Raw genomic sequence first — 26,771 nt, 5'->3', positions numbered from 1 at the left:
GCAACTAATATTACTATAAGCCTTCATAGGTTCCCGAAGGTGGGTTAAAACATACTACTGCCACAATCGTTATGAACTACAATTTGTTCCATGCAAACATAAGGAGAACATCACATTTCAGGGTAAAGGAAGCGCTGAAATTATTTCCCGCTAATTTATGTTTACTCCGTATGTTAATTATGAGTATATCAAGGACCACGGCTGCTGTTGCAGTAATATATCATTACGATGGTACTCTGTGAAGAAAGTGAGTCGGGAGATACTATCTTGCCTTTGCTTGGGAACGATGTACTGCGCGAGCATGACTGCATAAATATAACATACTACGTGCGGTCTCAGTTCCTGTCAATACTTACAGAGAGGTGTTCACTGTTGAAAAATTGGCTTTCCGCACGCGCGATGGGTAACGCTTGCGGGGTTCTCTCTTTGGGCCTCCTGCTGTCGATAAACCTCCCGCTTGTAACTGCTCGCGAACGGATCAGCCTCAATGTAGGATGGCGCTTTTCGCGCTTCACGTCCAACCCCGATAGCCTATCGCACATCACGCTGAAGCCCTGGATGCTCCCTTCGAGCAATGACTTTATTAGCGGTGCTAAACATCGGCGTCCTTCTGGAACGCCTCCGGGTAGTAATGTCGAGTATGTGCAACCATCTTTTGATGATAGCGCCTGGGAGACGCTCAATCTGCCGCATGATTGGGCAATCAAGGGGCCTTTCAACGCACCTGGTATGGGAGGGAGTATCGGTCGACTGCCGATAGACGGAGTAGGATGGTACCGCCGGAAGGTCTCGATGAGCTCAGACGCCGCGGGCCAGAATTTCTTCTTGGATATCGACGGCGCTATGTCGTATGCGGCGGTCTGGCTTAACGGGAACTTGGTTGGCGGATGGCCGTACGGCTACGCCTCATTTCGTCTCGACCTGACGCCGTACATGAAGGTTGGCAATGACAACTTGCTTGCTATTCGACTGGACAACGCCCCGAACTCGTCGCGTTGGTACCCAGGTGCTGGCATCTATCGAAACATCTGGCTCGTCACCGCCAGCCCGACGCATGTTGGCCAATACGGCACATACCTCACGACACCAGCTGTGTCCGCCCAGTCCGCCACGCTGAGCTTGACGGTCGACGTGGAAAACAGAGGAAGCTCGAGCCAGGGAGTTGATGTGCGAACTGAGGTGTACGAGGTCGATCGCGCAACGGGACGAGCCGGCGCCGATGTAGTCGCCACCTTTCCCCCCGCGACGGCGAGTGTGGCGGCGGGCGCCAAAGCGTCTGTCAACTGCTCTGTTTCGGTCGCCAACCCGCGGCTCTGGGGACCACCCCCTATACAGACGCCCAACTTGTACGTGGCCGTGACGACTGTGTTTGTTGACAATGCCGCCGTCGATACCTACGAAACCCCGTTTGGGATTCGTGCCGTGACATATGATGCCAACAAAGGGCTTCTAATCAATGGCCAGGCCGTGCGGGTCCAGGGGACGAACAATCACCACGATCATGGCTCCCTCGGGGCAGCTTTCCACGTCCGGGCGGCGGAACGGCAGCTCCAGCTGTTGCAAGAGATGGGGAGCAATGCGCTCCGAACATCACACAACCCACCGGCGCCGGAACTGCTTGACCTGGCTGATCGGCTGGGATTTGTGGTTCTGGATGAGATCTTCGACACCTGGAGCCGCGCGAAGACTAGCAATGACTTCCATTTGATCTTTGCCGACTGGAATGAGCCAGACCTTCGATCATTCATCCGGCGTGACCGGAACCATCCCTCTGTGATTGTCTGGAGCTACGGCAATGAAATTGGGGACCAGGGAAGCGCTTCTGGTGGCTCCCTCGCCCAGCCGCTGTACAGCATGATGCGCGCGGAGGACCCGACACGACCATCCACCTCTGCAATGAACAGCGCCTCGGCAGGCAGCTCCTTTGCGAACGTCCCCGATATTGAGAGCCTGAACTATCAGGGCGAGGGCATCGGCACCTCAACGTCGTCGTCGTTCCCGGGTTTCCACCAGACATACCCGAACAAGATGATCTGGAGCAGCGAATCCTCGTCAGCAGTCAGCACACGGGGCACCTACATCTTCCCAGTCACGAGCGCTAACAGCGCGACTGTCGGCAACGGCTCTGGTGGAAATTCCACGACGAGGCAAGTCAGCGCCTACGAGCTGTACGCGGCATCATGGGCGTCGTCCCCTAACAAGGTGTTTGCACAGCAGGACCGGTACCCCTACGTCGCCGGCGAGTTTGTCTGGACGGGTTTCGACTACCTGGGGGAACCAACTCCGTATGATGCCTCCCGCAGCTCCTATTTCGGCATCATCGACCTGGCGGGCTTCAAGAAAGACCGCTTCTACATCTACCAGGCGCGCTGGCGCTCCGACTTCCCCATGGCCCACATTCTCCCTCATTGGACCTGGCCTGAACGGATAGGTCAAGTCACGCCGGTCCATGTCTTCTCGGCGGCGGACGAAGCTGAGCTATTCGTAAACGGGAAGTCGGCGGGCAGGTTGAAGAGAGCTGGCTCCACCTACCGCTTCCGATGGGATTCGGTTGTTTATCAGCCCGGCGACCTACGTGTGGTCGTATATAAAGACGGGAAACAGTGGGCGGTGGATACTCGGAAAACAGTTGGTGATGCTACAAAGCTAAACATGACCGCTGATCGAACTACGATCAGCGGTGACGGCTATGACTTATCCTATATCACAGTTGCGGTCGTCGATAGCAATGGGGATATCGTGCCGCGGGCAACGAACGCTCTCACGTTCTCTATCTCCGGCCCCGGCCAGATCGTGTCGACAGACAATGGGGACCCAACTGACATGGTTGCGTTTCCAACACTAACACGAAAGGTCTTTAGTGGCCTCGCGCTTGCTATTGTACGTGCTAATACCGGGGCTTCTGGGCAGGTGAGCGTCTCGGTGGCCGCAGCTGGATTGACGGGCGCGCAGGTGTATCTGCGAATTAGATAGCAAACTACTCGCGAGAAAACTTTAGGGCAGACCGCCGAAGTAAAAAGTTACTAAGTATAGATATACTATTTAGTAGGTAGTTTATTGTAACGGTTCCTATAGTTCCTCCGGCGGGGAGTCGTATTGGAGGTGTTCTGTTTCGTTTGCGTAGCGAAGTAATACAGTGATCTCTTTTAATGATCCGTAAATGATGTCAGGGTGAGTGAATCACGGAAGGATTCAAGTGTAATCAAGGTAAACTGTTATAATTGATATTTAAGAATCAAGTTGAGCACGAAGCTCCTATCTAGTAAGGAAATTACATTGCTTATATAGAACTTTCCTGCTCCTAGATCATAGTGAATCGATGATTCCCATGATTCTTTATACGAATGGATCATTGATCCTTCCCGATCTATTTACTATCACGTGACCTCGTCACATGCCTCTATAGTTCTTTGTAGTAGTAAGTCATACTACCCGAGCCTCAGGCCATAAAGTTAGCGTTCGTAACACTATCCCCCATGTGGCCTAGCGTAGTCCCTTAGCTTAAAGGTCATATCGAAAACATCGAACGTCAGGTATAGCCTTCTTCCTTCTTCATTATACTACCCCAACGTACCCTGAAACATAAAGAGAGAATCATTCTCTGTAACAAAATAAATTCCGACAGTATCGAAATGCTGCCCTACACGAGTTGCGAGAAGTACAGGCGGTCCTACATTGTTTTGAACGAGACGTCGAAAAGGTGTAGTGAATACGTTCGTCGTAGTGTGAAATGTAACGTGAAAGGGATTTCGTTCTCCAACCTGGAGTCTCTTCAACGCGAGGAGGCCCGTCTCCAGTTCGAGCGAGACGCGGCCTTTACTGCGGCTATAGAGGGCCTTGCTCGAGTACAACAGCTCGAGAAACAACAGGCTCTTGTCAAGAGACGGGGTGCCGAGTTAGTCCGGCGCAAGCTCCGCGACTTGGACGAGCTAGATGAAGCAGAGGAAAGAGAAAAGGAGGAAAAGGAAATGGAAACCTGTCGTGAAGCGGAGTCGAGGCAGCTGGCTGCTACGACTGGCGGCCCAAGCGGCGACTTCTCTTTCGACCTTGGTCCCCTGCCGGGTCCTGATGACCCGATCTGGGCAACCTTCGATTTTGGTAGTAGAACTCCTCAAATATCTAGCAGCAGTTGAAATAAGTCCTAGGTTCCCATGTATTTTCCGAATATAAGTAGTCCAACTATTTGATCAAATATTTGACCATGCCCCTGACTCATCTATAGTCCAATATCTGTTCGACTTCGTACTCGGCGTTTAAGTTGACTAGTTCTATTTCGGTTATTAGCGCTAGCAGTACGCCTAGTAATACTAGTTCAAGGAGAGAAATATAGAAAACCGGAAAGATGTTCATTGACTTTGGTAGAACAAGCTCGTAATTCAAACGTCCCTTGAATTTCTTAATTTTGAATAGTCCCAATTTCTTGTAGTCTAGTTTATCGCTTAGTCGTTTAATTTTAATATTTTTTCTGAGTAAGTAAACTCTGTCCCCTTTCTGTAGCGTTAGCTCCTGACTACACTTCGAATTATAGTACAAAGCGTTTTTTTCTATAATAAACTGAAGCTCGCTACTTAGTTCCTTATACAAGTCTTTGATTTCGTTTGTCTAGACTCGTACTAACTAGTTATCGATATCTGATATCTAGACCTCGTGATAAACACTGACGTTATATCCGTAATTAGCAAAGAATGGCGATACTTTCGTTATGTCCGTGATTGTACTATTGTATATAAATGTAGCAAGTAAGAATAACGATACCCAATTGTCCTATTTGTAGTTGACATAACAGCGTAAGTATACTTCGATTGTCTGATTCATTCTTTCTGTTCTACTATTTATTTGTACGTGGAAAGTAGTCGATAGTTTCCTCTTAACTCCTAAATAAGCAGTTAAAGCAGTCCAAAACTTAGATGTGAAGAGCTTATCTCGATCGGAGATGATTTCTTCTGGCATCCCATGTCTTGCTACGACTTCTCGCAAGAAGGCGAATACAAGTTCTTCGGCTATACTAGATTCTAGATATAGAATAACAGTTATATATTTCGTAAACTGTTCGATAATAACTAGGATTGAGTCGTATATTACCTCTGTCATTGGATCTTTAGAAAGCGGGAGTTTAACAATAAAGTCCTATTAGATCGATTTCTATAGTTGTTCCGGAATAGGGGTAGTTCCTATCTTTCCGTACGGAGCGTGTCGCACACTCTTGTTGCGAATGTAAGTGTCATACTCTCTTACTACTTACTTGACTACGGTGTTAATTTTGTCAATGTAATAGTGTTATCTGATTCGCCAAAAGGTCCTGCTAATTCCTTGATGCCTATGAGCCGGTGCTGCATAGTACTTGAAGATGAATTCCTTTGCGAATGTGTCTAGGACCTGCAGCTTCCTATTAGTGTAGTCTGTATGTTCCTAATCTTTCTTTTGGGCCTAGATGATCTCATCATCCTATAGTCCCTTGGTCCGGCTGAGGGCGGCGATCTCCTTCGTATTAGGAACAAGGTTCCCGTCTTTATCTTCTCGAAAGATTGCTACTTTCTTGTAGACTTTGTCTCTTTCGTACCCAGGCTGCTTGCTCAATGTGTCGGCCCTGGGGTTGTCAATTCCTTTGACATACTTGATTCTCAAATCAAACTGAGAAAGTTCCTCTGTCTATTGTGCTATTCGTCGATTATCTAGGACTTTAGTAGTCATAAAAGTTCTGAGATTCGCGTAGTCGGTACATATAGTAATTGGAAACTTTACACCTTGGAGATATATCTTCCAGTACTTCAAAGCTTTGACTATAGCTATGAGTTCCTTCTCATAAATGTCGTAGTTCTGTTCAGCTAGCGAGTACTTTTCGGAATAATAAACTACAGGATGTAGTTTTCCGTTCTCGTCTAGCTGAAAGTGTGCAGCGCCTACAGCTGTATCGGAAGTATCGGTTTCGACTATATTCGGCCGATCTTCGTGAAAGCTTGCAATAACAGGTTCTTCAGCGAATCTGTCCTTCAATTGTTGTATAGCTATCTTTTCTTCTCTTCCTATAATAAACAGTATATCCTTTTTTGTAAGACGCGTAAATAGCGCAGAGATACTTGAATAATCCCTGATGAATTGTCTTGAGAAGTTCCCGAATCCCAAGAACGATTAGATATCTTTGACGTTCTGCGGTTCAAGCCAATCCCTGATTCGCTAGATCTTCTCTAGGTCAATATTCATTTCCCTTAGCCAGATCACATAACCTAGAAACGCAGTTTCCGTGACTCCGAATTCGCACTTTTCTATTTTTAGTCTAGAGTCAACTCTCGCAAGAGCTTCTAGCACTAACCGGACATGTTTCTCATGTTCCTGGATATTCTCGGAATAGATCAGGATGTCGTCTAAGTAACAGATGACAAACTTATCCAAGTATTCTCGTAGAATATTGTCGTTCTAGCGTTGACACGTTGCCGGTATATTAGTCAACCTAAATAGCATGACTGTGTACTCGTACAGTCCTGAAAGTACGAGGAAAACTGTTTTCTATTCGTGTCCTTCCTTGATCCTGATCAGATTAAAAGTATTCTGCTGATCGATCTTCGTGAATATCTTTGCTTTGGCYAGTCTGTCCCGCAGATACTGGGCATTGGGCAACGGATATTAGTCTCGTATCGTAGCGTCGTTTAGCCTACGAAAATCGCCACAAAGTCTCTTTTTCGGATCCCCTAGTTTATTAGCGATCAGTATATTAGATACTGCTAGCGACTTGGATAGTCGAATCTATCCTTTCTTTAGTACTGCTGTGATATATTCCTCCAACGTCTTGGTRGTGTCGTAGCGATGTCGTCGTAATCTCTCAGAAGGCGGCTGTCGCCCTTCTTTCAGATTGATTTCGTAGTCCTATAGTTGATGTTCAGGTAGAGCACACATGTCTTCCGGGTTCTCGAACAATCTCTCGAATTCTCTATACTACACGGGGATCTTCTTACTACTCTTACTAGCATCCCGTAGAAGATCCTCAGCTAGGCATCCTAGTATATTGGAAGAAGTGGCGCTAACCTCCTTCCGGCCTTCTAGTTATTGTGAACCTTCACAATGGCATCGACTAAATATAATAGTCTCCGTGACCCAGTCGATCTCAGGGTTGTACTCGCAGATCTAAAGCATTCCCAAAATAGCTTGGTACTTTCCTACTAGTGCAATATGAAACTATACATCCGCTATATGTCCGTCCTTCGTTGTTAATCTTGAAGGGACAGTTCCCTAGCTGATTACTCCGTTGTTGTAATCTATTTGCGAGCCGTCCACTACTGTTAATTCGTAAAGTAGTATTCCTGTTATTGGAATGTTGAGTCTAGCGACAGTTACAGGAGAAATATAGTTGCTATTAGCTCCAGAGTCAATCATTACTCTGAGCTTCTTTCCCCTAAACGTTACTTCAACGTTTATATGTCCCCAATTCCCAGCTGCGTTCAGCTCGGGGAAGTTCCCTATTAGTTCATACACTTCGGTATTCTTGAACTGGTCGCTCCATATTCGGTGGTTGTTTTCCTACACTAGTAGTCGATACAGTATATTGAGTCTAAACGTACTAGTCGTGGTTTAGTAGAACTTCTGCTAGGTGTACTAGTAACGTCCCTCTAGCGTAAATACTACTCTCCTCCAAATCCTTTTGTGAAGTCCAGTTGTCAGGACTTCCCAAATGTCTCCGGGTTCCAGGAGATCTACTAAGCTAAGTAGTTCGTCCCTTAGGTCAATTCCTTCGATAGTGACCTTTTCTGTCCCGGTTTCCTTGAAAGCGACTTTCTCTACGTCAATATAAGTGACTAGGTATATGTGATACTTTACTAGTTTGTCGCTTGTAGTTACTCCTGAGGGCATGAAAACTTCGCTACTGTTTTCTTTTCCCTATATGTTGCTGTGTTCAGTGATCTCCAGTAATGACCACTCTTCCCTTTCTTGTGGCATTGTCCCCATTTCCGCGTTCACGTCAGGTGTCGTCCACTCGCTAAGTTCCTCGGGCTCCTCCCGAGAGTCAGATAGAGTCGAATCCTCTAGACTAGTAGCTTCTACTCGTAGTACTAAGTCCTCTACCGTCTAATATAGTAGGGGGTTATTAGCCCGCTGAGCTTCTATAACTCCAAGCTGGCTGTGGATGTCTATAGACTCAAGGTCTTCTTTGGTCAGATCCCTTCGTCCGGTTGTATTCACTTGTCGGTAGCTAGTAGTATTAACCTGTCGAGACTTTCCTTTCCAAGCTTGTTTGTTCCTTTGGGGCCTTCCTTTATAGTAGGAGGCAGCTTGGTGTCCTGGAAGTCCGCACTCAAAGTATAAGCCCTTCTTCCGACGTTTGTCTCGTTCCTCGTTCGAGACGAATTTCCTTCCTCTATGTTGAGTCGCGCCAATCGTTCTAGTTTTCTTCTACTAATATCCCTGTCCGGACTAGTGGTTTCCCTTTTAGCTTTCTCGTAGAGCGTGGCTCTTCTTGAATTCCTATAGGCGATTATCCAACTAGATAACGCCTTCAATCATACTGACAATGTCGTTGTAGACTATGTTCTGTCGTGCTATCTCTTTATAGATGTGTTCCTTCAATCTTCGACGGAACAATTCCATCAAAGCAAGGCTATCCCATCCTGTCTTGGTACTGTATCTTTGGAACTCTGTTACGTAAGCAAGAGCTGTCCCAGTTTGGCGAAGATCAAGCATCTTTCGTACTACTGTTTGAGTAGTATCGATATCTCCAAATATTCGTCGTATTTCTTTCTTCATTCCGTTCTATGATTTGAAGATAGTTTTCGTAACCGCCATCTTCCCGTCTTCTGATTCGTTCCTGAAGAAGTCCTCAAGGAATGGTTGGACCCATTCCAAGGCTGGTCCTCGTAGGTAAGAAGTTACCTAAAGGCTTTGTTAGTTGTAGTTGGCCTCGAACTTCTCGTAGTTGAAATTGAAGTAGATCTCTACTTGAAGGATGAAGGTCTCGAGGTCCTTTCGGTTACTATTATATTTGTCGGGGAGGGCAACACGAATTGATTCATTAGCCTCGACCTTGAACTCATAGGGTAAGTCGGATATCTCGATGTCCTCCTGGAGTCTACTAGTCGATAGTGTGAGGTTCACCTGACTAGCACTCGGGTTGGCGACAGCTAGTTGCTTCGCGGCAGGCAGCTTCGCGGCTGGTGGGGTTGCTGGAGCTATAGTGATTTGCTTACTTCGGCAAAGGGGTGCTCAAAGTGTAACGGTTCCTATAGTTCCTCCGGCGGGGAGTCGTATTGGAAGTGTTCTGTTTCGTTTGTGTAGCGAAGTAATACAGTGATCTCTTTTAATGATCTGTAAGTGATGTCAGGGTGAGTGAATCACGGAAGGATTCAAGTGTAATCAAGGTAAACTGTTATGATTGATATTTAAGAATCAAGTTGAGCACGAAGCTCCTATCTAGTAAGGAAATTACATTGCTTATATAGAACTTTCCTGCTCCTGGATCATGGTGAATCGATGATTCCCATGATTCTTTATACGAATGGATCATTGATCCTTCCCGATCTATTTACTATCACGTGACCTCGTCACATGCCTCTATGGTTCTCTGTGGTAGTAAGTCATACTACCCGAGCCTCAGGCCATAAAGTTGGCGTTCGTAACATTTATATAACTTTATTAATTAATTAATTAATATTTTTCATTTTTTATATTAGCTAAAGATTATAACAAAATAATTAGATTTATAAAACTTAAATAAACTACTGAAGTACTTTTGATTGATTGAGTATTCCTTTTAACGTCTTTTATAAGTCGAAGACTATAATAGGACAGTTAAAGCTAGAGGTCTAACAAGCTATTGTAAATACAAGATTGTGAGTCTGTTTGTTTGTTTGTTTGTTTATTCCTTTTAACGTCCTTTGTAAGTCGAAGACTATAGTAGGACGGTTAGGGCTAGAGCCCTAACAAGCTATTGTAAATACAAGATTGTGAGTCAATATAGTCTGGAGATAGTGAGGGCCAAGCCCTAGTAAAAACAACGCGAGACAAAAGAAAAATAGTAAAATGACCGAATAGCTCAACTATAGCTCCGTATAGTTAAGTTAATACTCCTCCTCCGCCCTCTCTAAGTGCCACCGCCTCGTTACGATCTTAGTCTCCTTTAGGAAGTTAATCGTCGCCGCTATTCCGACCTTGGTGTGTAATAAAAGGGGTAGGGTGAGCCTAACCCCCCTAAGTTCCGATTTGAGTGCCGATCTAGCTCCTTTGTACTCCGAACAGCTAAGGAGTAGGTGTTCAGGGGTCTCTCTCTTGCCGCACCGGCATAGATCGCTATTGGAGCGATCTAGCCTAAATAGGTACGATTTGAGGTATCCGTGGCCTAGCTTGAGCTGATAAAAGGCACTAGCTATTTCCCTTTTCGTATTAGGTGGAATTAGGGGTCTAGCCCCTATTTTCCAGATAAACTTGCGGGTATAGCTATTTGGGTTGGAATTGGGCTTATTCGTTGTATAGTTAGTTAAATAACTTAACCACTCAGCCCTGCGAATTCCTTTGATTTTCATTCCTAGGTAGGCGAAGCTAGTACTATTAGAGCTAGGCTCCTCAAGTGTAGCTTGCTTAGCTAAGCGATCAGCAAGCTCGTTTCCTTCAATATCGGTATGCCCTGGGACCCACGCTAGCTCGATACTAGCTCCTTTTCGAATTGCTACTTCGGTAGCCTGGATAGCCCTAATTTGGCAATCTTGGCCAGGGTTATCGCTAGGCGTTTTTAGGCGGTGTAGACCGGCCTGATTATCCGAATAGATCCGGTATTTCTGCCGGGGTATAGCTATTGAGCTAACGTACTCAATAGCCTGCGTAACCCCTTCAAGTTCTCCGTTGTAAACAAGCTGTTCGGCCCCGATATTAACTATACTACTATACCGAGTAGGTATAGCTATACCGACTCCGACACCTATACCGTCGGGTATATAGGAAGCGTCGGAGTAAACGTGGGTAATTCGGGTATTTGGGATCGATATTAAGGTATTATGGGCCAATGCTTCTTCCTCTTTGGGCAATTGACTGATTTCGACCGAATAAGGTGTTTTTCGGGCCCAGGGAGGGAATTGGAAGTGCTGGGTTCGTTCGTAGCTATCGCTAACTATATAGCTAATTGAGCCGATAATCCGGTCAAGCTGTATAGCTAATGTCGGTTCAGTATAGTTAAGTTCCGAATCTGAAGCTGAATCCGAATCCGAATCAGGCCTAGCTAGGTACCGTCTAGCTATCGAGGCGTTAGCTAAATCGGCTCTAGCTCTTTCGGTATTTTTACTAGCTTCTATATTAACCGGGTGGCTTTTAGAGAGCCTAGTAAGCCGGAGAGCGTATTGCCGGATTGAGCTATTAAGCCGGATTTCAGGGGGGGGTAAGCTGGCCTCCACTTCCATTGGTACGATAGGGGCTGTTTTGAATACCCCTAATATCTTGCGTAAAGCTAGGTTTTGGAGCTCCTGGAGTCGCTTTTTGAAGCCGGCTTGGCCTCGCCACCAAATAATCGATCCGTAATCGGCTATACTTGTAACGCAGGCTATATATAGCTGGCGTATAGCTGCCGGGGATAAGCCACGTTCGGTATTAGCTAGTCGGGCTAGGCGTAAGAAAGCCGATTTAGCTTGGGCTATTCGAATTTGAGGTGCTCTTTATAGGTGAGCTTTCGATCGAACCAAATACCGAGCCACCGGACTAGCTGTTTAGGCTCTATTCGAGTTTGATCCGGTAGGCGTAGCTTGGCTTTACTCGGCCCGAAGTGGATTAGTTCGGTCTTGGCTAGATCGAATTGAATCGCACTTTTAGCCCCTTGATCGAATAGCCTAGCTGCCTCTTTCTCTAATATCTTAATATTACTCGTATAGTTAGGTGTAGTAACTATTAGAGCTATATCGTCGATATAGGAGAGTGGACGGGCTGTAACTATACCGGTAAAGAGGCCCCTTATATAAATAAGGAATAGGATAGGTGATATCGGAGAGCCTTGGGGGATACCGGTATTAAGGGCGGCAAATTGCTCTATTTGGCCGTCAAAGGCTAGGCGTAACTGTCGATTACTAAGGAACGACTGTACTCAACTAGCTAAGCTAGTAGGTAGGCGTAGGTCCTTAAGTATCGATAATAGCTGGTTTTTAGCTACGTGATCGAAGGCTCCTTTGACGTCTAATAGTAAAGCCGACGTCTTTTGCTTCCTTTTTAGGCCTATTTCGACCTCGTTATTGAAGAGTAAAGCTGCGTCAATAGCCGACTTTTTAAGCCTACCCCCTATTTGGCTAGGGTGGAGTAGTTGAGTTGTTTCAGCTAAATAGCCTAGTCGTTGAGCTAGAATCCGTTCGCTGACCTTGCCTAAGCAATTAAGTAGTGATATTACCCTATACGCCTTAGGTAAGGCGTAATTAGGCTTTCCTGGCTTTTTGAGAATAGCTCCGGTAGCTTGTTTCCAGTAGGTAGGGTGATAGCCGACGTCTATTAGTACCGAAAAGAGCCTAAAAAAGACCTCCGGGATAGCGTTATAGGCGTGTTGGATAATTACTTGCGTAATTAGATCCGGTCCAGGTGTTTTGCCCTTAAGCTTAGTCGTACAAGCCGTAGCTAGCTCCGGTATAGTTAAGTTAGGCCAAAGCCACTTATTCGAAGGGGTATAGCTATTCCAAGTTGGCTTTGGAGCTTCAGGGGGCGGTGGGAAGAGCGTAGAGCGAAAACTAGAGCATTTGCCGGCAAATGAGGACTCTAGGTGTTCCGGATCGGTACTAGCCTGAATAGGTGGTATTAGTTCGATCTGTCGGTCCCTGGTATAGGCCATAGCCTTGAAAATCGTCTTTGGATCCTCCTTTTCAAGAAAGTCGTTCCAGTGGCTCCGTTTAGCTTGTTTTATAGCTAAAAAGTAGGCGTTTTTAGCTATAAGGTAGTCGCGTTTAGCGGTATAGTTATAGCTATACCGGATAAACGTTCGTTGATTCCGGATCATTTTCTGGCGTAGTTCCTTAAGGCTATCGTTCCACCAAGGCTTAACCCTAGCCCCTACCTTCCTTTTTGGGATACTTAGGTCCGCCGCCTCCGTAACCGCCTTAGTTAACTCTTTGGAAGCTTCGTCAAGTAGTATAGTTATACTACTCTCTTCTTCCTCAAGTATAGCTAAGGAGTTCGTATAATTAAGTATAGTTATCAATTCGGGTGAATTGAGAGCTATACAGTTAACTATACCGGACTTCAGCTTCTCTGAGAATATACCCCAGTCGGCTAGGTCGGTATTGTAGGCGGTGGCCAAACTTAGATTATCGACTAGCGGTCGGGTATTGCCGGCAATAGTGAAGCTAATACCGTAGTGATCCGATCCGAGATCTGGGAGTACGATCCAGTCCTGGATTTTGCTGGCTAGGCTTGGGCTGACTAGAGTAAGGTCTAGGACACTTTCTCTAGTCATATGGGGTCTGAAAAAGGTGCCTGTGCTAGGGGTGTTCAGTAGCTCTAAGCTATTAGATTCGATCTAATTAACTAGCTATTCAGCTTCAGGAAACGTAGTGAGTACTAGTAGATCCTACTAAGGGTAGTAGATGTTGAAGTTTCCAGCTACTATAGTATTAAAGCCTAGGGCTTTAAAGTATAGTACCCGATTCACTATATGTAAGTCCGAATTACCTAAATCCTGCTCGTTGTAGATATTCAAGAGTTGAATAGTCACGTTTACTTCCGAAATATCCAAAATAAGCAGATCCGGGTAGTTTAGTGAGGAATTAGCTATATAGCAAGAAAGCTTAAACCCTATAGTTATATAAGCTAGTGTACGTGGCTGTAAGTGAGATTCCGGCAGAATTTGAATATATCCAGAATGGAGAACTGAACGAGTCTTATCTGGAACTAGCCAAAGTTCCCGAATAAGTAATATGTCCACTTTCGTCTCTACAGCTAGTTAACTGTAGAGTATACTATATAGTCGGGGTAGTAATATAGAGTTTTTCAACTTGTATACTTATCCCAGCTATATAGAACTTATTTCGAATAACTCTATTAGCTTCCTGTTCTATAGTAAAAGACAGAGCTATTAAGCTAGCTAGCTGATTTTGCTAGCGTTCCTTAGATATAAGTTAATAAAATATTATAATTGAATTCAAGCTAGTATTGAACGTTTTAATCTCATCAATAATTAGAACTATATTCTCAGAAATATTGAAATCAGCAGTTAAGATCTTATAAATAACTACTTTGAACTAAAGTTTATCTTTATATAATATTTAATTAAATACTATATACTCTTAAATAACTCTTTTTTCGATGAAGAAAAATCAGCTATATAGTTAGATGTAGTTGTAATAACTAGATTCTTTTTCAGAAATCTAGTTACTAATAATCTTTTTATCTGTAAAGGCTTTATTCAAAGTATTTCGGGCTACTAAGAAGGAGAACGAAGTAACAGTTCCAGGAGTTTATATAACAATGAGTCTATTCGGACTAGATCATTCTATTTTAGGTAATAAAGTAAGTTTAGACTTTCTACTAACCAAAGTCTATTCTTAGAGTATATTCGTAGCTCCGGAGTTTTGATTTGTAATACTTACAAAGGACAATATAGTTAAATTGTTATTTAACGTCGAATTAGAAGAATTAGGAGTATTTAGGCGTATAGTTAAGTTTTTACTTAACTGATCGGATTCAGAAGCAGGGCTAGTAGAGCTAGTAAGGCCAGAGGTGCAGGTAGGGCCAGTAGTACGTAGAGTCGTATATAAGATGTCATATAACTTCGTTTTGAGTTGCTAAGTAGCTGGTTCTAGATTTGAGATATGGGAAGAGATGATTTTAGACACTTTTTAGAAATAACTATATTCAGTAAATTCTCTAAAGATTTCTAGGAAGTCTAAAAGTTTAGACTATTTAGTATAAGTTTTAGTAAAACTATAAACTTCGATAATCAAATCTCTAACTTCGAGTATTATTATACTAGTAATATAAGTAGGAATGTCGTAACTAGGAGCTTGGGTAAATTCGAATTCGAAATCGAAATCGGAGTCGGAGTTTGAATTAAACTAGTAGTAGTCAGAATCGGAACTTACAGTATCAAGGCAGTCGGGACAGCCTAATACAAGTACCCGACTCTGTATATTATTTCCAGGGGGTGTAGCAACTCTAGGTCACCTCCGAATTAAGCTAAAGACGAAAAGAATTTCGATCTCAGGGGCGGAAGCTAAAGAGTCGCTGTATAGCTAAAGTTGGTTCAGCATTGTCGAGTTCCGAATTAGCTAAATATTGTCTAGCTATTGATCTATTAGCTAAATCGGCACTAGCTCGTTCAATATTCTTACTAGCTTCTAAATTAACTGGGTAGTTTTTAGAGAATTTCGTAAATCGGAGAGTATATTGCTAGATTGAGCTATTGAGCCGGATTCCAGGGGGGGATAAGCTGGCTTCCACTTCTATAAATATAATAGGAGCTGTTTTGAATACTCCTAATATCTGTAAAGCTAGGTTTTGGAGCTTCTAGAGTCGTTTTTTGAAGCTAGCTTAGTTATACTACTAGATAATCGATCTGTAATCGGCAATACTTGTTACGTAGGCTATATATAGCTGGCGTATAGCTGCTGGTGATAAGCTGCGCTCAGTATTAGCTAAGCGGGCTAGGTGTAGGAATGCCGATTTAGTTTGAGCTATTCGGATTTTGAAGTATTCTTTGTAAGTGAGTTTTCGATCAAACTAAATGCCGAGCTACTTAACTAGCTATTTCGGCTCAATTCGGGTTTGATCTAGTAACTGTAGCTTAGCTTTGCTAAGCTTAAAGTAGATTAGTTCGGTTTTTGCAAGATTAAATTAAATTGTACTTTTAGCTTTTTGATCAAATAGCCTAGCTACTTCTCTTTCTAGTATCTTGATATTACTTGTATAGTTAGGTATAGTAACTATTAGAACTATATTGTCGATATAAGAGAGTAGGCGAGTTGTAACTATACTAGTAAAGAGACTTCTTATGTAAATAAAGAACAGGATAGAGGATATCGGAGAACTTTAGAGGATTCTAGTATTGAGGCTAGTAAATTGCTCTATTTAGCTATTAAAAGCTAGGTGTAATAGGCGATTATTCAGGAACGACTATACCCAGCTAGCTAAGCTAGTAGGCAAGTGTAGGTCTTTGAGTATTGACAATAGCTAGTTCTTAGCCACATGATCGAAAGCTCCTTTGACGTCTAATAGTAAAGCTGACGTTTTTTGCTTCTGTTTTAAGTCTATTTCGACTTTGTTATTGAAGAGTAAAGCTGTGTCAATAGCCGATTTTTTGAGCTTACCCCATATTTGGCTTGGGTGGAGTAGTTGGGTCGTTTCAGCTAAATAGCTTAATCGTTGAGCTAGAATCCGTTCGCTGACTTTGCTTAGACAGTTGAGGAGTGATATTACCCTATATGCTTTAAGTAGAGTGTAATTGGGTTTTCCTGGCTTTTTGAGAATAGCTCCTATAGTTTATTTCCAGTAAGTAAAGTAGTATCCAACGTCAATTAAAGCCGAAAAGAGCCTAAAGAAGACTTCTGGTATAGTGTTATATGCGTGTTAGATGATTACTTGTATAATTAGGTCTGGTCCAGGTGTTTTGCTCTTGAGCTTAGTCGTATAAGCGGTAGTAAGCTCCGGTATAGTTAGGTTGGGCTAAAGCTACTTATTCGAAGGAATATAACTTAACTAACTTGGCTTTGGAGCTTGAGGTGGGGGTGGGAAGAGCGTAGAGCGAAAAGCGTTGCATTTGCCGGCAAATGAGGACTCTAGGTGTTCCGGATCGGTATTAGCTTAGATAGGTAGTATCAATTCGATTCGTTGGTCCTTAGTATAAGTTATAGCTTTGAAAATCGTCTTCGGATCTTCTTTTTCAAGAAAGTCGTTCTAGTAGCTCTATTTTATTTACTTTATAGCTAAAAAGTAGATGTTTTTATCTACTTTTTAGCTATAAAGTAGTCGCGTTTAGTAGTATAGTTATAGTTATAATAAATAAATATTCGTTAATTCCGAATTATTTTCTAGCGTAGTTCTTTCAGATTGTCGTTCTACTAGAGCTTAGCTCTAGCTTCTACTTTCCTTTTTGGGATATTTAGGTCTACTATATCTATAACTACTTTAGTAAACTCTTCAAAAATGTTATTAAGTAGTTTAGTAATAATTATATTATTCTCATCTTCTTCAAAGATAGCTAAAGAGTCTATATAGTTAAGTTATATAGTTGTTAATTCAGGTGAATTGAGAGTTATATAGTTAACTATACTGGATTTCAGCTTCTCTGAGAATATATCCTAATCGGCTAGGTCGGTGTTATTAAGTAGTAGTTAAACTTAGATTATCGACTAGCGGTCGGGTATTGCCAGCAATAGTGAAGCTAATACTATAGTAATCTGATCCGAGATCTAGGAGTATAATTTAGTCCTAGATTTTACTAGCTAAATTTAAGCTAACTAGAGTAAAGTCTAAGACATTTTCTCTAGTTATATAAAGCCTGAAAACAGTACCTGTGCCAGGGGTATTCAATAGTTCTAAGTTATTAAATTCGATCTAATTGACTAGTTCTTCAGTTTTAAAAGAAGTTATAAATATTAGTGGATCCTACTAGAAGTGGTAGATATTGAAGTTACTGGCTAGTACAGTGTTAGAGCCTAGAGCTCTAGACTATAGTGCCCGATTAACTATATATAAGTCCGAATCACCTAAATCCCGCTCGTTATAGATATTCAGAAGTTGAATAGTCGCGTTTATTTCCGAAATATCCAAAATAAGCAGATCCAGGTCGTTTAGTGAGGAATTAGCTATACAGCAAGAGAGCCTGAACCGTCTAGCTATATAAGCTAGCGTACGTAGCTGTAAGTGAGTTTCCGGCAGAATTTGAGTGAATCCAGAGTGGAGAACTGAACGGGTATTACCTGGCAGGGCTCCTGAACAAGTAATATATCTACTTTCGTCTCTACAGCTAGCTGTAGAACACTTTCTGTAGCTTCGGCGCTACAGTTTAAGTTCATTTGTAAAACTTTAATACTAGAACTAATTATATAGTTCTATAATTAGTTCTAGTATTTGAGCTTTTAGATGTAACAGTCCGCTGGTAGCCTACTTGTCGGGGTAATAATCAGTTTGTGTAAAGTTTCTGTTGTGTAACAAAGTAAGTCGATTAATCACTTTTAATAATCACAAGAATGAAGTAGTTTTAGTAAATCAAAGTTATAATCAAGTTGAGTACAAAGCTCTTATCTAGTAAGGAAATTATATTACTTTATATAGAACCTTTATACTTCTAGATCTGAGTAGATATAAAAAGTCGAAACCCGATCTAGTAAATCGCAACTCTATCTCTAAGATCTTTCCGATCTACATTATATACTATCTTGTAATTCCTGCTATTATATAACTTCGTCTTATATTTCCATAATTCTCTGTAGTAATACTATATATTACCCGAGTTTCAAACTACAAAGTTGACGTTCGTAATATTATCCTCTATATAGTTTAATGTAGTTCTTTAGTTTAAAGGATATATCGAAAATATCGAACGTCAAATATACTTTCTTCTTCTTTCATTATATTATCTGACTATTCAAGAAACTCAAAGAATAATATAATTTAGTTAATTAAATTATAGTTTATAGAAACAAAATACTTCGTTATTCGAACTACACTTGTTATAACTAGTTCTATATAGTTTTAAATGAATAGTTAAAGGAATATAGCGAATATATTTGCTATAATTATAATATAATAAACCCTTCTAAGAATAAATAAAAAGTCTTTAATTAAACTGAGGAACGTTTTATTTTCGAGATATAAATAACCCGAGAAATTCTAACTATAGTTATAACTAAGTTGAATCGTTTAGAATTTCAATATAATTTGCTCAAGAAACGTAATTCAGAAATACTATTATAAGTTTTAGTTTTTCGACAAACTAGATAAAGTAAAAGAGAAAGAAAAAGAAGAAAAAGAAAAAGAAACTTGTCGGGAAATAGAATCGCAAATAGCTATTTTTTCGATCAAGAAATCGGCTATATAGTTAGATATAGTTGTAATAACTAGATTCCTTTTCAGAAATCTAGTTACTAATAATCTTTTTATCTGTAAAAGCTTTATTCAGAGTATTTCGGGCTACTAAGGGAGAGAACGAAGTAGCAGTTCCAGGGGTTTGTATAACGATAAACTTATTTGGGCTAAGTTGTTCTAATTTGGGCGATGAAGTAAGTTTAAGCTTTCTGCTAACCAAAGTCTATTCTTGGGGTATTTTTGGACTTCCGGAGCCTTGGTTTGCAACACTTGCAAAGGACAGTATAGTTAAGTTGTTATTTAACGTCGAATTAGAGGAATTGGGAGTATTTGGACGTATAGTTAAGTTTTTGCTTAACCGATCGGAACCAGGGGCAGGGCAGGTGGGGCCGGTGGCACGTGGGCCGTCACGTGACTTAGTTTTGAGCTGTCAGGTCGCTGATTCCAGATTTGAGATCTGGGAGGAGATAATTGAAGGATACTTTTTAGCGGCGGCTATGTTCAGTGAATTCTCTAAAGACCTCTAGCGGGATCTTAAGAGTATAACTTGTTTGGTATAAGCTTTATTGAGGCTGTATTTAAAATATTGTAAACTTTGAGTATATTATCGGATAATTATATACACGAGCCCAGTTGGGGAGTCATACTTCGTACTTTTCTTTCCTATTCCCTAATGCGCCCAGCTTCCCTTCTTTCCGGAAGTCGGCTGCCCGTAAGAGTACATGTTCTAGACACGTCTCTATGAAGGTCGACTTGTGCCCTTGCTCTAGTGACAAAAGTCAAGTAGAGGGGGAAGAGCATGCTGAATACAAATAATGCAATAACAACACAGTAGCTGTATTGAATACTCTTGTGCTGAATCTGCTGTACAGCGTATAAAACAAACGGAAATACGCCACCGCCGCTTGCAGCAGCTGTAAGGCAGCCGGCGCCCAATTTAGTCTTGCCCCCTAGACCCCGCAGGCCAATTGCAAATATTAAAGGCCAGATTGGACCTTCGAAGAAGAATAATAATAAGCCGGGAACTGCGATTCGGTTTGCGGAGACCTCGAGAGCCATGGTCAGGCTAGAGCAGATAACACCTCCGATAATAGTGATAAAAAGCAGGATATAAGTCGGAACGAATAAGCTTAGAGGGGCAAAGAAGAGCCGACCTAATGCGAACATAGTATATCCAAGAAGAACGGAGTAGTTAGGCTCGGGAGATCTTTCACTAAGTATTCCCATAAACCAAATAGCTATACTTTCTTGAGCAGCGACATAACAGAACTGTGTAAAGACAGCGAGACTAAGAGTCGTATAGATTAGACGAAGACGAGTGCCGAAGATAGTCTGTAAAGGGTAGATTCCGAGATTATCGGCTTGTATTTGCAACTCAACGTCGTTAGCCTCGGGAAGGGGCGTGTTATAGAAGAATAGAGCAAGAATAACAGTAAAGAGTGTAATCGCCAGGTAAGTCCACTGTATATCTATTAAACCGGGGCGCTTGTTGATAAATAGAACTTTTTCCGCTAGAAGCTGGCTAAGGATAGTCGCGACTACCTGGACGCCCTGTGCGAGGAGTAGTCGTAACTCAGCGTGATATACTGGTCCACAGAGTGCGAGGAATGGGTTTGCGGCAGTTTCGAGTACTGATAGACCGAAGCCAACGACAAAATTTGAGATGAGGAAACCAGGAAAGGAGGTCAAAACTGCCGAGGGCCAAAATATCAACGTCCCTGTGCCATATATACATAGCCCACAAATAAAGGTGGCCTTAAAGCCACCACGCCGAAGAGTCCATTGCCCAACTATCATTGCCCCAAAGAAGTAAGCCCCAAAATATGCAGCAGTAAGACTGAGAGTCTGGCTAGGACTATACCTAGCAATCTTAGAGATCTCTCTATTTAGGGTATTTAATAGCCCATAAGAAAACCCCCAAAGGAAGAAAAGAATTGTAACTATAGCGCAATATTTGAACGAGTCTATACCCTTAGTTGTCAACATACTCTTAGGTACCTGTGTATCAACAAAGCCAAAGTGAACTGTATTTCCTGGTTCCTGTTCAGGAGGAGACCGGGACTGTACAATATCTGGTATTGTTTCGGGGACAGTTAAAAAGTCTTCCTGACGACCCCGGATTTGCACCCGAGAGGGCGGTTGGATTCCCGATTTTGGTTTGGAAGTATAGCGTTGAGAAGACCTGGAACCGATTTTGCTATTGCCATATTTGGAAGTAAGCATTGATGGTACGATGCGTTTGATGAGAGGTTTTAATGTAGGCACGCAGCCGCAGATAATTCCAACATTTACCTCGACAGCAGACCACACAAGTGCGGTGCTAACGTGCCATGCAAAGTTGGGCGTGGTGCCCAGCCCAGCACTCCCCTTTCCACTCCCCTTTCCACTTCCTTTTCCACTCCCCCTTCTATTCCCCCCCGTATTCGCCTTCCTAGTCCCCTTATACTGATTGGACATAGCTTCCTGAAGGTAATATATCCTAAGGACATCAACGATTATAACGAAGATACCTAGTATAAAGGTCAAAACAAGGATGATCTTCTGCCTCCGTGGTAGCCGCATCTTTGTAAGGATAGGTATTGGGAGAGCTAGAATAGCAAGATCCGTAATAACATTAACAGGGACTGAGCACAAGTATAACGTAACGACAGATATACATTGTCGCGCGTCTTTCAAGGGTGTATATGCCGCAGTAATAGGTTTGCATTGCAAAGCGTTCATAAAAGTTAACGCTACTCCAGCTACATTAACTACCCCTAGAGTTATATATGATCCGATCCGGAGTACACGTTGACTGTCTTTCGAGAAGCGAAGATATAGGACTAGGATAGAGGTTTTGGTCGCCATTAAAGCTGGATTCTAGAGAGGAGTTAGGGGCTGATATTATAAAGTATAGTAATAATACGTACATAGAGAATAGTAAAGGCATATTCGGATCTTTGTAAAGAAAGTACATCTGTTTTCCGAATATGAGCATCGTGTCGTCCCAATCCTTTCGAGGTGCCATAATCGATGGAGAAAGACAGTCCGAAAGCAAGAAACTAGTAGTTTATTAGCTCCGTATTCTCGCTGCTTCTACTAATCGGTATCTCATCATGATTTCTCACTCACCCAAGCTAATATCATCCACCAGTCATCAGCGGTTCCATGCCTAAGAATAAAGAAGCGGCTAATGAGCCTCCCTGCGACGAAGAGGGTTGTGAGCGCAAAGGTCGTGGTCGTCGCAATAAAAACCCACTCCGTATGGCGGTTGAAATTATTGATTAAGGGCATTGGACTGGATTTTGAGTTCGTTCTTCCTTGAGCCTTTGCGGAACGAGAGGAAGTCGAAGGGGCGCGGGTCAAGTCGTAACTACCGCCAGGAGCCAGCTAGCCCTCGATAGGCGTCCACAGGCAATTATCGATGCGAAATAGAGACATAGCGAGCGATGCGATGGGGCGTAGGAAATACTGAGTGTCGTGAAGCTTTGCGCATGCGGCGGAGGAGGTTATTGGTTGGTGCCACTAGGTGCGACTCGAGTAGAAAGGAGATGTCTTAATGGTACATGAGTGACAGGGCACCTGTAACAGGAGGGCTTGAAGAAGGCAGGTTGAAACCGCGCAGGGGTGGGAGCACTGGGAGGCGATATGAAAATGACGACTACAGTACGATGATTATGATTAGTGAGTGGTGCGAGTACGTGGTACTACTGGCGTTGCGGAAATTGGCGTTTGGGACTCGGGGGGGTGGAACGTACTACGTAGGCTGGTAGGTTCATCTCAAAAGTCTTGATACCCGCTAAGGCAAGGCCCAAGAGTTGAGAAAGCCTCACCTCGCAACGGGCGCAGAGCCTGGACTCTGGAGAGGCTAGGATTTCGGCCCTAAGGCTGACCTTCAGCTTACGAGTAGACCTAAACTCCCCTATACTTCGTGCGAGCTGGTGGCTTGTTTCCCCAGCTGGGCGGGTATCAGCTAGGGCACTCGTATCTACTGTAGGTCCTACTCCGTAGGTTGTTCCGGAGTGCTGGTGGCGGGGTTGGTCAAGGGGCCGGGGACCGTCCGCCTTTGACACGAAGGTCACCAATCCTCCGTAGCAACATAGCTTTTATATTGAGAAATGCAAACCGGTGTGTTTACAGAATGACGTACGGTCTACGGAGGGCGCAGTGTTATTTAGGTGCCAAATTGAGTCAATTCCGGTGCTGCTCTCTATAAAACTAGGCTGTGCTTGGCTCGTCCGAGTCATCGCGATATTGTTTCGAAATGCTTGGAACGGCGGATTCCGACTGGCGTTGGTGATGCGTTGATTCACCATGCATCAGTGGTGCAAATCTGGCAGGCTCCCGGTCCGGCTGACGAGGAGGTCAATCCCTACATCCCTTGACCGAGATGCGGATGACTTTGCTACTCTTCTTTCATTTTGCGTTTAAAGGCAAGCTGCTACGGAGCTTTGTCACAAAGCCGAGCAATGAATGAGTTTCCCCAACCATATCCCAGTGCCCTGTACATAGAAGGCCCAGCTAGTGGCAGAAGCGCGCCAAACCGGGACCGACTGATCGTGATCGCTGCGATGCTTGACGCTGCATACCGTGGATAACAGTTAATGACGTAGGTCTGCAATGTCCCAGATATGCCAATCATTCCAGAGGCAAAGGGGTACAAGCCAATGATTGGAACAATCCAGTGGGTTTTAGCCTGTACTGACCAGCCATACCAGAAAAATGAAACCGGCACAAAGAAGGCAAAAGGTATGCAGAGCGGAAGGCGCATTTCGGGCTCAAATAGGCGGTTATTTTTTTAATTTTCGCCTGATAACCATTCTATCGCTGAGCATTCCAAATGCGACCTGTCCAGTCAGGAATCCAAGGCCAAGCCCAACGTATAATAGTCCGCTGATTTGTAGGCTCCAGTGGTAGGTAGGTCTTCTGAAAGACTTCCGTCACAGTTGTGAAGAGCAAATAGAGACACCCATACACCGCAGCGATATACATGGTAACAAGAAAGAAAATTGGCGATCTGAACAGGAGGCGAATAGGCATCGCTAGCCCGTGGAGTAGAGTAGCCTTCTTGTCCTTTCCCCCTGAGGCTTTCCCATCGTAGAAGCTTCGAAGATCCAACCTATTCATCGTCTTTCGCACTGTCTTTGTTTTCCGTTGTAGGATAATCACTGGGTTGGTCTCGTGGTTGAATATCATCACTTGGCATGTAAAGGTGCCATGTAAAGGTGCCACCCACGATAACCAAAACCCAGAACACCTATACGTCTTTAGTAACTTGCAGAGATAGCACCGTCCATCCAAATTGATGAAACCCGACGTCCCAGCGCGAACGGATAAGGTAACTGGGGTTACTTACCCATCTCCATCCAGCTCCGTGCGCGATGAACCCTCCGCAGATTGGTCCAAGAACAGGTCCAAACAGAGGGCCGAAGGAAAAGATGGACATAGCAAGACCGCGCTGCTCTGGCTCAAATAGATCTGATATGACGCCACCGCCGATTGTCAAGCAAGCCGACCCTCCGATGCCCGTGAGAAGTCTAAATACGATGAGGGCGGATAGGTTACGAGCGAGGGCGCAGCCTATCTGGAACATAACGAAGAATGATGTAGCGTAGTTGAGAATCAATCTACGTCTATAAATTTTACTCATCGGCGAGAGGAATAGAGGCCCGGCCTAGAAGATAGCTGTGAGCAACAATCGCACCTTCTCTCTCAGCATGATAGTCACTTACAAAATATCCAAATAGATGTGCAGTAACACCTAATGAGCCCAAGATTTCTGAAGTGTTGTGAAAATCCTTATTGGCATCAGCTACAGCAGGGGCGAACACCGAAGATGCGAATGGACTGCGCGTGGTGAGTTAGGCGTCAGGTCCTCTAGTTCATCAGGCCACCAACAAAACTGATTAAAGTTATAACGCTAACAAGAGACAGTAGAAACCATTTCCGAGAAGCTACATAATTATTATGAAGGTATTTAACTACTAGTTCATAAATATAAGGTGGCCTATACTAACCTTAGGTTTAGAGGGTCGTCCTGATTGTCCCAAGCTACAATCCCTTGGTCTAGGTCTGTCACTGGATATTCTTCCCGCACTGTTGTTTCGGGTGCCTAGTATACTGGTGTAAATTATATACTATAATTAAACTGATAATAGACTCTTACACTGTCCTCGTCTTTCATCGTTATAGAAGACATGTCCAATGGAGGATATCTGATTCGGTGAACTGCAATGTACGTGCTTGAACTTGGGAATGAAATCGTAGTTTCTTCTCTAGTATAAATACTGGCCACAAGTCATCTGCTGTAAGTAATTGAACAGAATATTAAGGTACTAGAGCTTCAAATATAAATAATTTTGTGACTTAGTCGGAATTAACGGGGCAGGTACGCGTTCTGGATGCTAAAGTTTAGCCCACTGCAAGAGAGAGTCCCTCGTGCCGGGCAATTAGACGCGCGCCAAAGCAACGGAATCGCCGGCTGAGATAAGCATGACTACACTTCATGAGATATAATCCCAGAAGCTCGAAAATACATACGGTATAGAGAAGATATTCGGTATCTCCATTTCTAGATTTACCAGAGGCATCATTCATCAACAATTTCTTCAAAGTAGTATAGCCAATATATATTATATTGCAGGATATCATGTTATTCAACTTTAGAGCTCTGTATCGCGGCATACCCACAAAACTAGTCAAGATAGAGGTCAAAATAAGGTATTTAGTCCGACTGTCTCCAACATATCGGCTAGTGTCTCTCCATTGAAATACATCCCGCCTATCCTGTCACCTAGTTCTATCCCCGCTAGCCATGTCCTGTCCAAGTGTGCTAGCCCGCTGTCCAAAGCCTGCACTCCCCATCTCCCAGTTATTTCTTCTTGGACGAAGCCTTCTTGCCTCAGAGGCGCGGCAACAACAATATTATCGTCTACTTTGACATTCTGCATTGCGTTGGAGGGAGATTCTGCCATCAAGCGCTGTGTTGACTCCATATTATTCTCTTTTTCCAGTATCATGCCAGAGAAGTTACATGTCCAATCTACTCTCTTGAGTAAGCCGTGATTGAACATGTCTTCACATAATGCAACCATGTTTTGGTTTGATCTAATACAAGCAGTGGCGGAAGATGAGATGCAATTCTCAACAGTACTTCGCCGGCCAGTCGTCTCCATAAAGTAATTCAGAAACGGCTGATAGAGGCAAAGATGTATATGAGCGTATGTTATGGCGAACAAGTACTGAGCTCTGCGTGAACTTTATATGTTAACCGTCCTTGTAGCTAACTTGAATAGTGCGACTAACTTTTGGAGACCCTGGTCTTCAGTTTGCTTCCCTAATGTAAATCCGCGGAGTATATCTCTAGACTACGTTTGCAGATCCTTTTCAATTAGATTTATCGTCTTTAACTTCACAGGGAAAGTTAACGGGCCCTTAAGTCCCTTCTGTAGATAGATAAGCTCAATAACTTTTTCCTGAATCATGTGGAGTCGTTTGTAAGCGTTTGCCCCAGCAATATAACAAATCTCAGACTCCGGCTACTGCAATATATTTACCCTTTGCACGTAAATATCATTATCTTCTCTTAGAAACTGCATATCAATATTATCGTCGCTCAATAGCTTCGGCAAGCTAATACAGGCGGAAGTATTATTGAAAGCAGTCTCGGGGTCCAGAATATTCGTTTCCCGACTTCAAGTGAGCGATGCAAACCCATCCGCAGGGCAGCTGATAATAACACGCTGAGATATGTGTAGCACGTAGTCGTCCTCGATGTTGACAGAAGGAAAAGATTGATAAATACAACTCCTTGAAGAGAGACTGGGTCT

At 43.4% G+C, this 26,771-nt stretch overlaps 6 protein-coding genes across 6 annotated transcripts; 2 read left to right on the top strand and 4 right to left on the bottom strand.

Moving 5' to 3' along the window:
- Window positions 1–399: 399 nt before the first annotated feature.
- On the top strand, window positions 400–2,973 carry BP5553_08946 (uncharacterized protein; the record flags this gene model as incomplete). The annotated part of the gene is made up of 1 exon (XM_032017569.1): window positions 400–2,973. One exon carries the CDS (start codon window positions 400–402, stop codon window positions 2,971–2,973), a length of 2,574 nt encoding a protein of 857 aa, XP_031866212.1.
- Window positions 2,974–3,632: 659 nt separating this feature from the next.
- BP5553_08945 (uncharacterized protein) lies at window positions 3,633–4,133 on the top strand (the record flags this gene model as incomplete). Its single annotated transcript, XM_032017568.1, has 1 exon — window positions 3,633–4,133. The coding sequence occupies one exon, from the start codon at window positions 3,633–3,635 to the stop codon at window positions 4,131–4,133; it is 501 nt and encodes a 166-aa protein (XP_031866211.1).
- Window positions 4,134–5,445: 1,312 nt separating this feature from the next.
- Window positions 5,446–6,317, bottom strand: BP5553_08944 (uncharacterized protein; the record flags this gene model as incomplete). The annotated part of the gene is made up of 3 exons (XM_032017567.1): window positions 5,446–5,587; window positions 5,768–6,023; window positions 6,311–6,317. The coding sequence occupies 3 exons, from the start codon at window positions 6,315–6,317 to the stop codon at window positions 5,446–5,448; spliced, it is 405 nt and encodes a 134-aa protein (XP_031866210.1).
- Window positions 6,318–10,043: 3,726 nt separating this feature from the next.
- BP5553_08943 (uncharacterized protein) lies at window positions 10,044–13,396 on the bottom strand (the record flags this gene model as incomplete). The annotated part of the gene is made up of 3 exons (XM_032017566.1): window positions 10,044–11,602; window positions 11,656–12,040; window positions 12,113–13,396. The coding sequence occupies 3 exons, from the start codon at window positions 13,394–13,396 to the stop codon at window positions 10,044–10,046; spliced, it is 3,228 nt and encodes a 1,075-aa protein (XP_031866209.1).
- A 6,230-nt stretch (window positions 13,397–19,626) lies between these two features.
- BP5553_08942 (uncharacterized protein) lies at window positions 19,627–22,236 on the bottom strand (the record flags this gene model as incomplete). Its single annotated transcript, XM_032017565.1, has 3 exons — window positions 19,627–21,822; window positions 21,873–22,004; window positions 22,075–22,236. 3 exons carry the CDS (start codon window positions 22,234–22,236, stop codon window positions 19,627–19,629), a joined length of 2,490 nt encoding a protein of 829 aa, XP_031866208.1.
- A 1,825-nt stretch (window positions 22,237–24,061) lies between these two features.
- Window positions 24,062–25,141, bottom strand: BP5553_08941 (uncharacterized protein; the record flags this gene model as incomplete). Its single annotated transcript, XM_032017564.1, has 5 exons — window positions 24,062–24,199; window positions 24,299–24,616; window positions 24,675–24,789; window positions 24,960–25,054; window positions 25,109–25,141. 5 exons carry the CDS (start codon window positions 25,139–25,141, stop codon window positions 24,062–24,064), a joined length of 699 nt encoding a protein of 232 aa, XP_031866207.1.
- Between the last annotated feature and the right edge of the window lie 1,630 nt (window positions 25,142–26,771).

The sequence above is a fragment of the Venustampulla echinocandica genome (assembly GCF_003357145.1).
Source record: "Venustampulla echinocandica strain BP 5553 chromosome Unknown scaffold_9, whole genome shotgun sequence".
Classification (NCBI taxonomy): domain Eukaryota; kingdom Fungi; phylum Ascomycota; class Leotiomycetes; order Helotiales; family Pleuroascaceae; genus Venustampulla; species Venustampulla echinocandica.
This window is presented reverse-complemented; position numbering and strand designations above follow the sequence as displayed.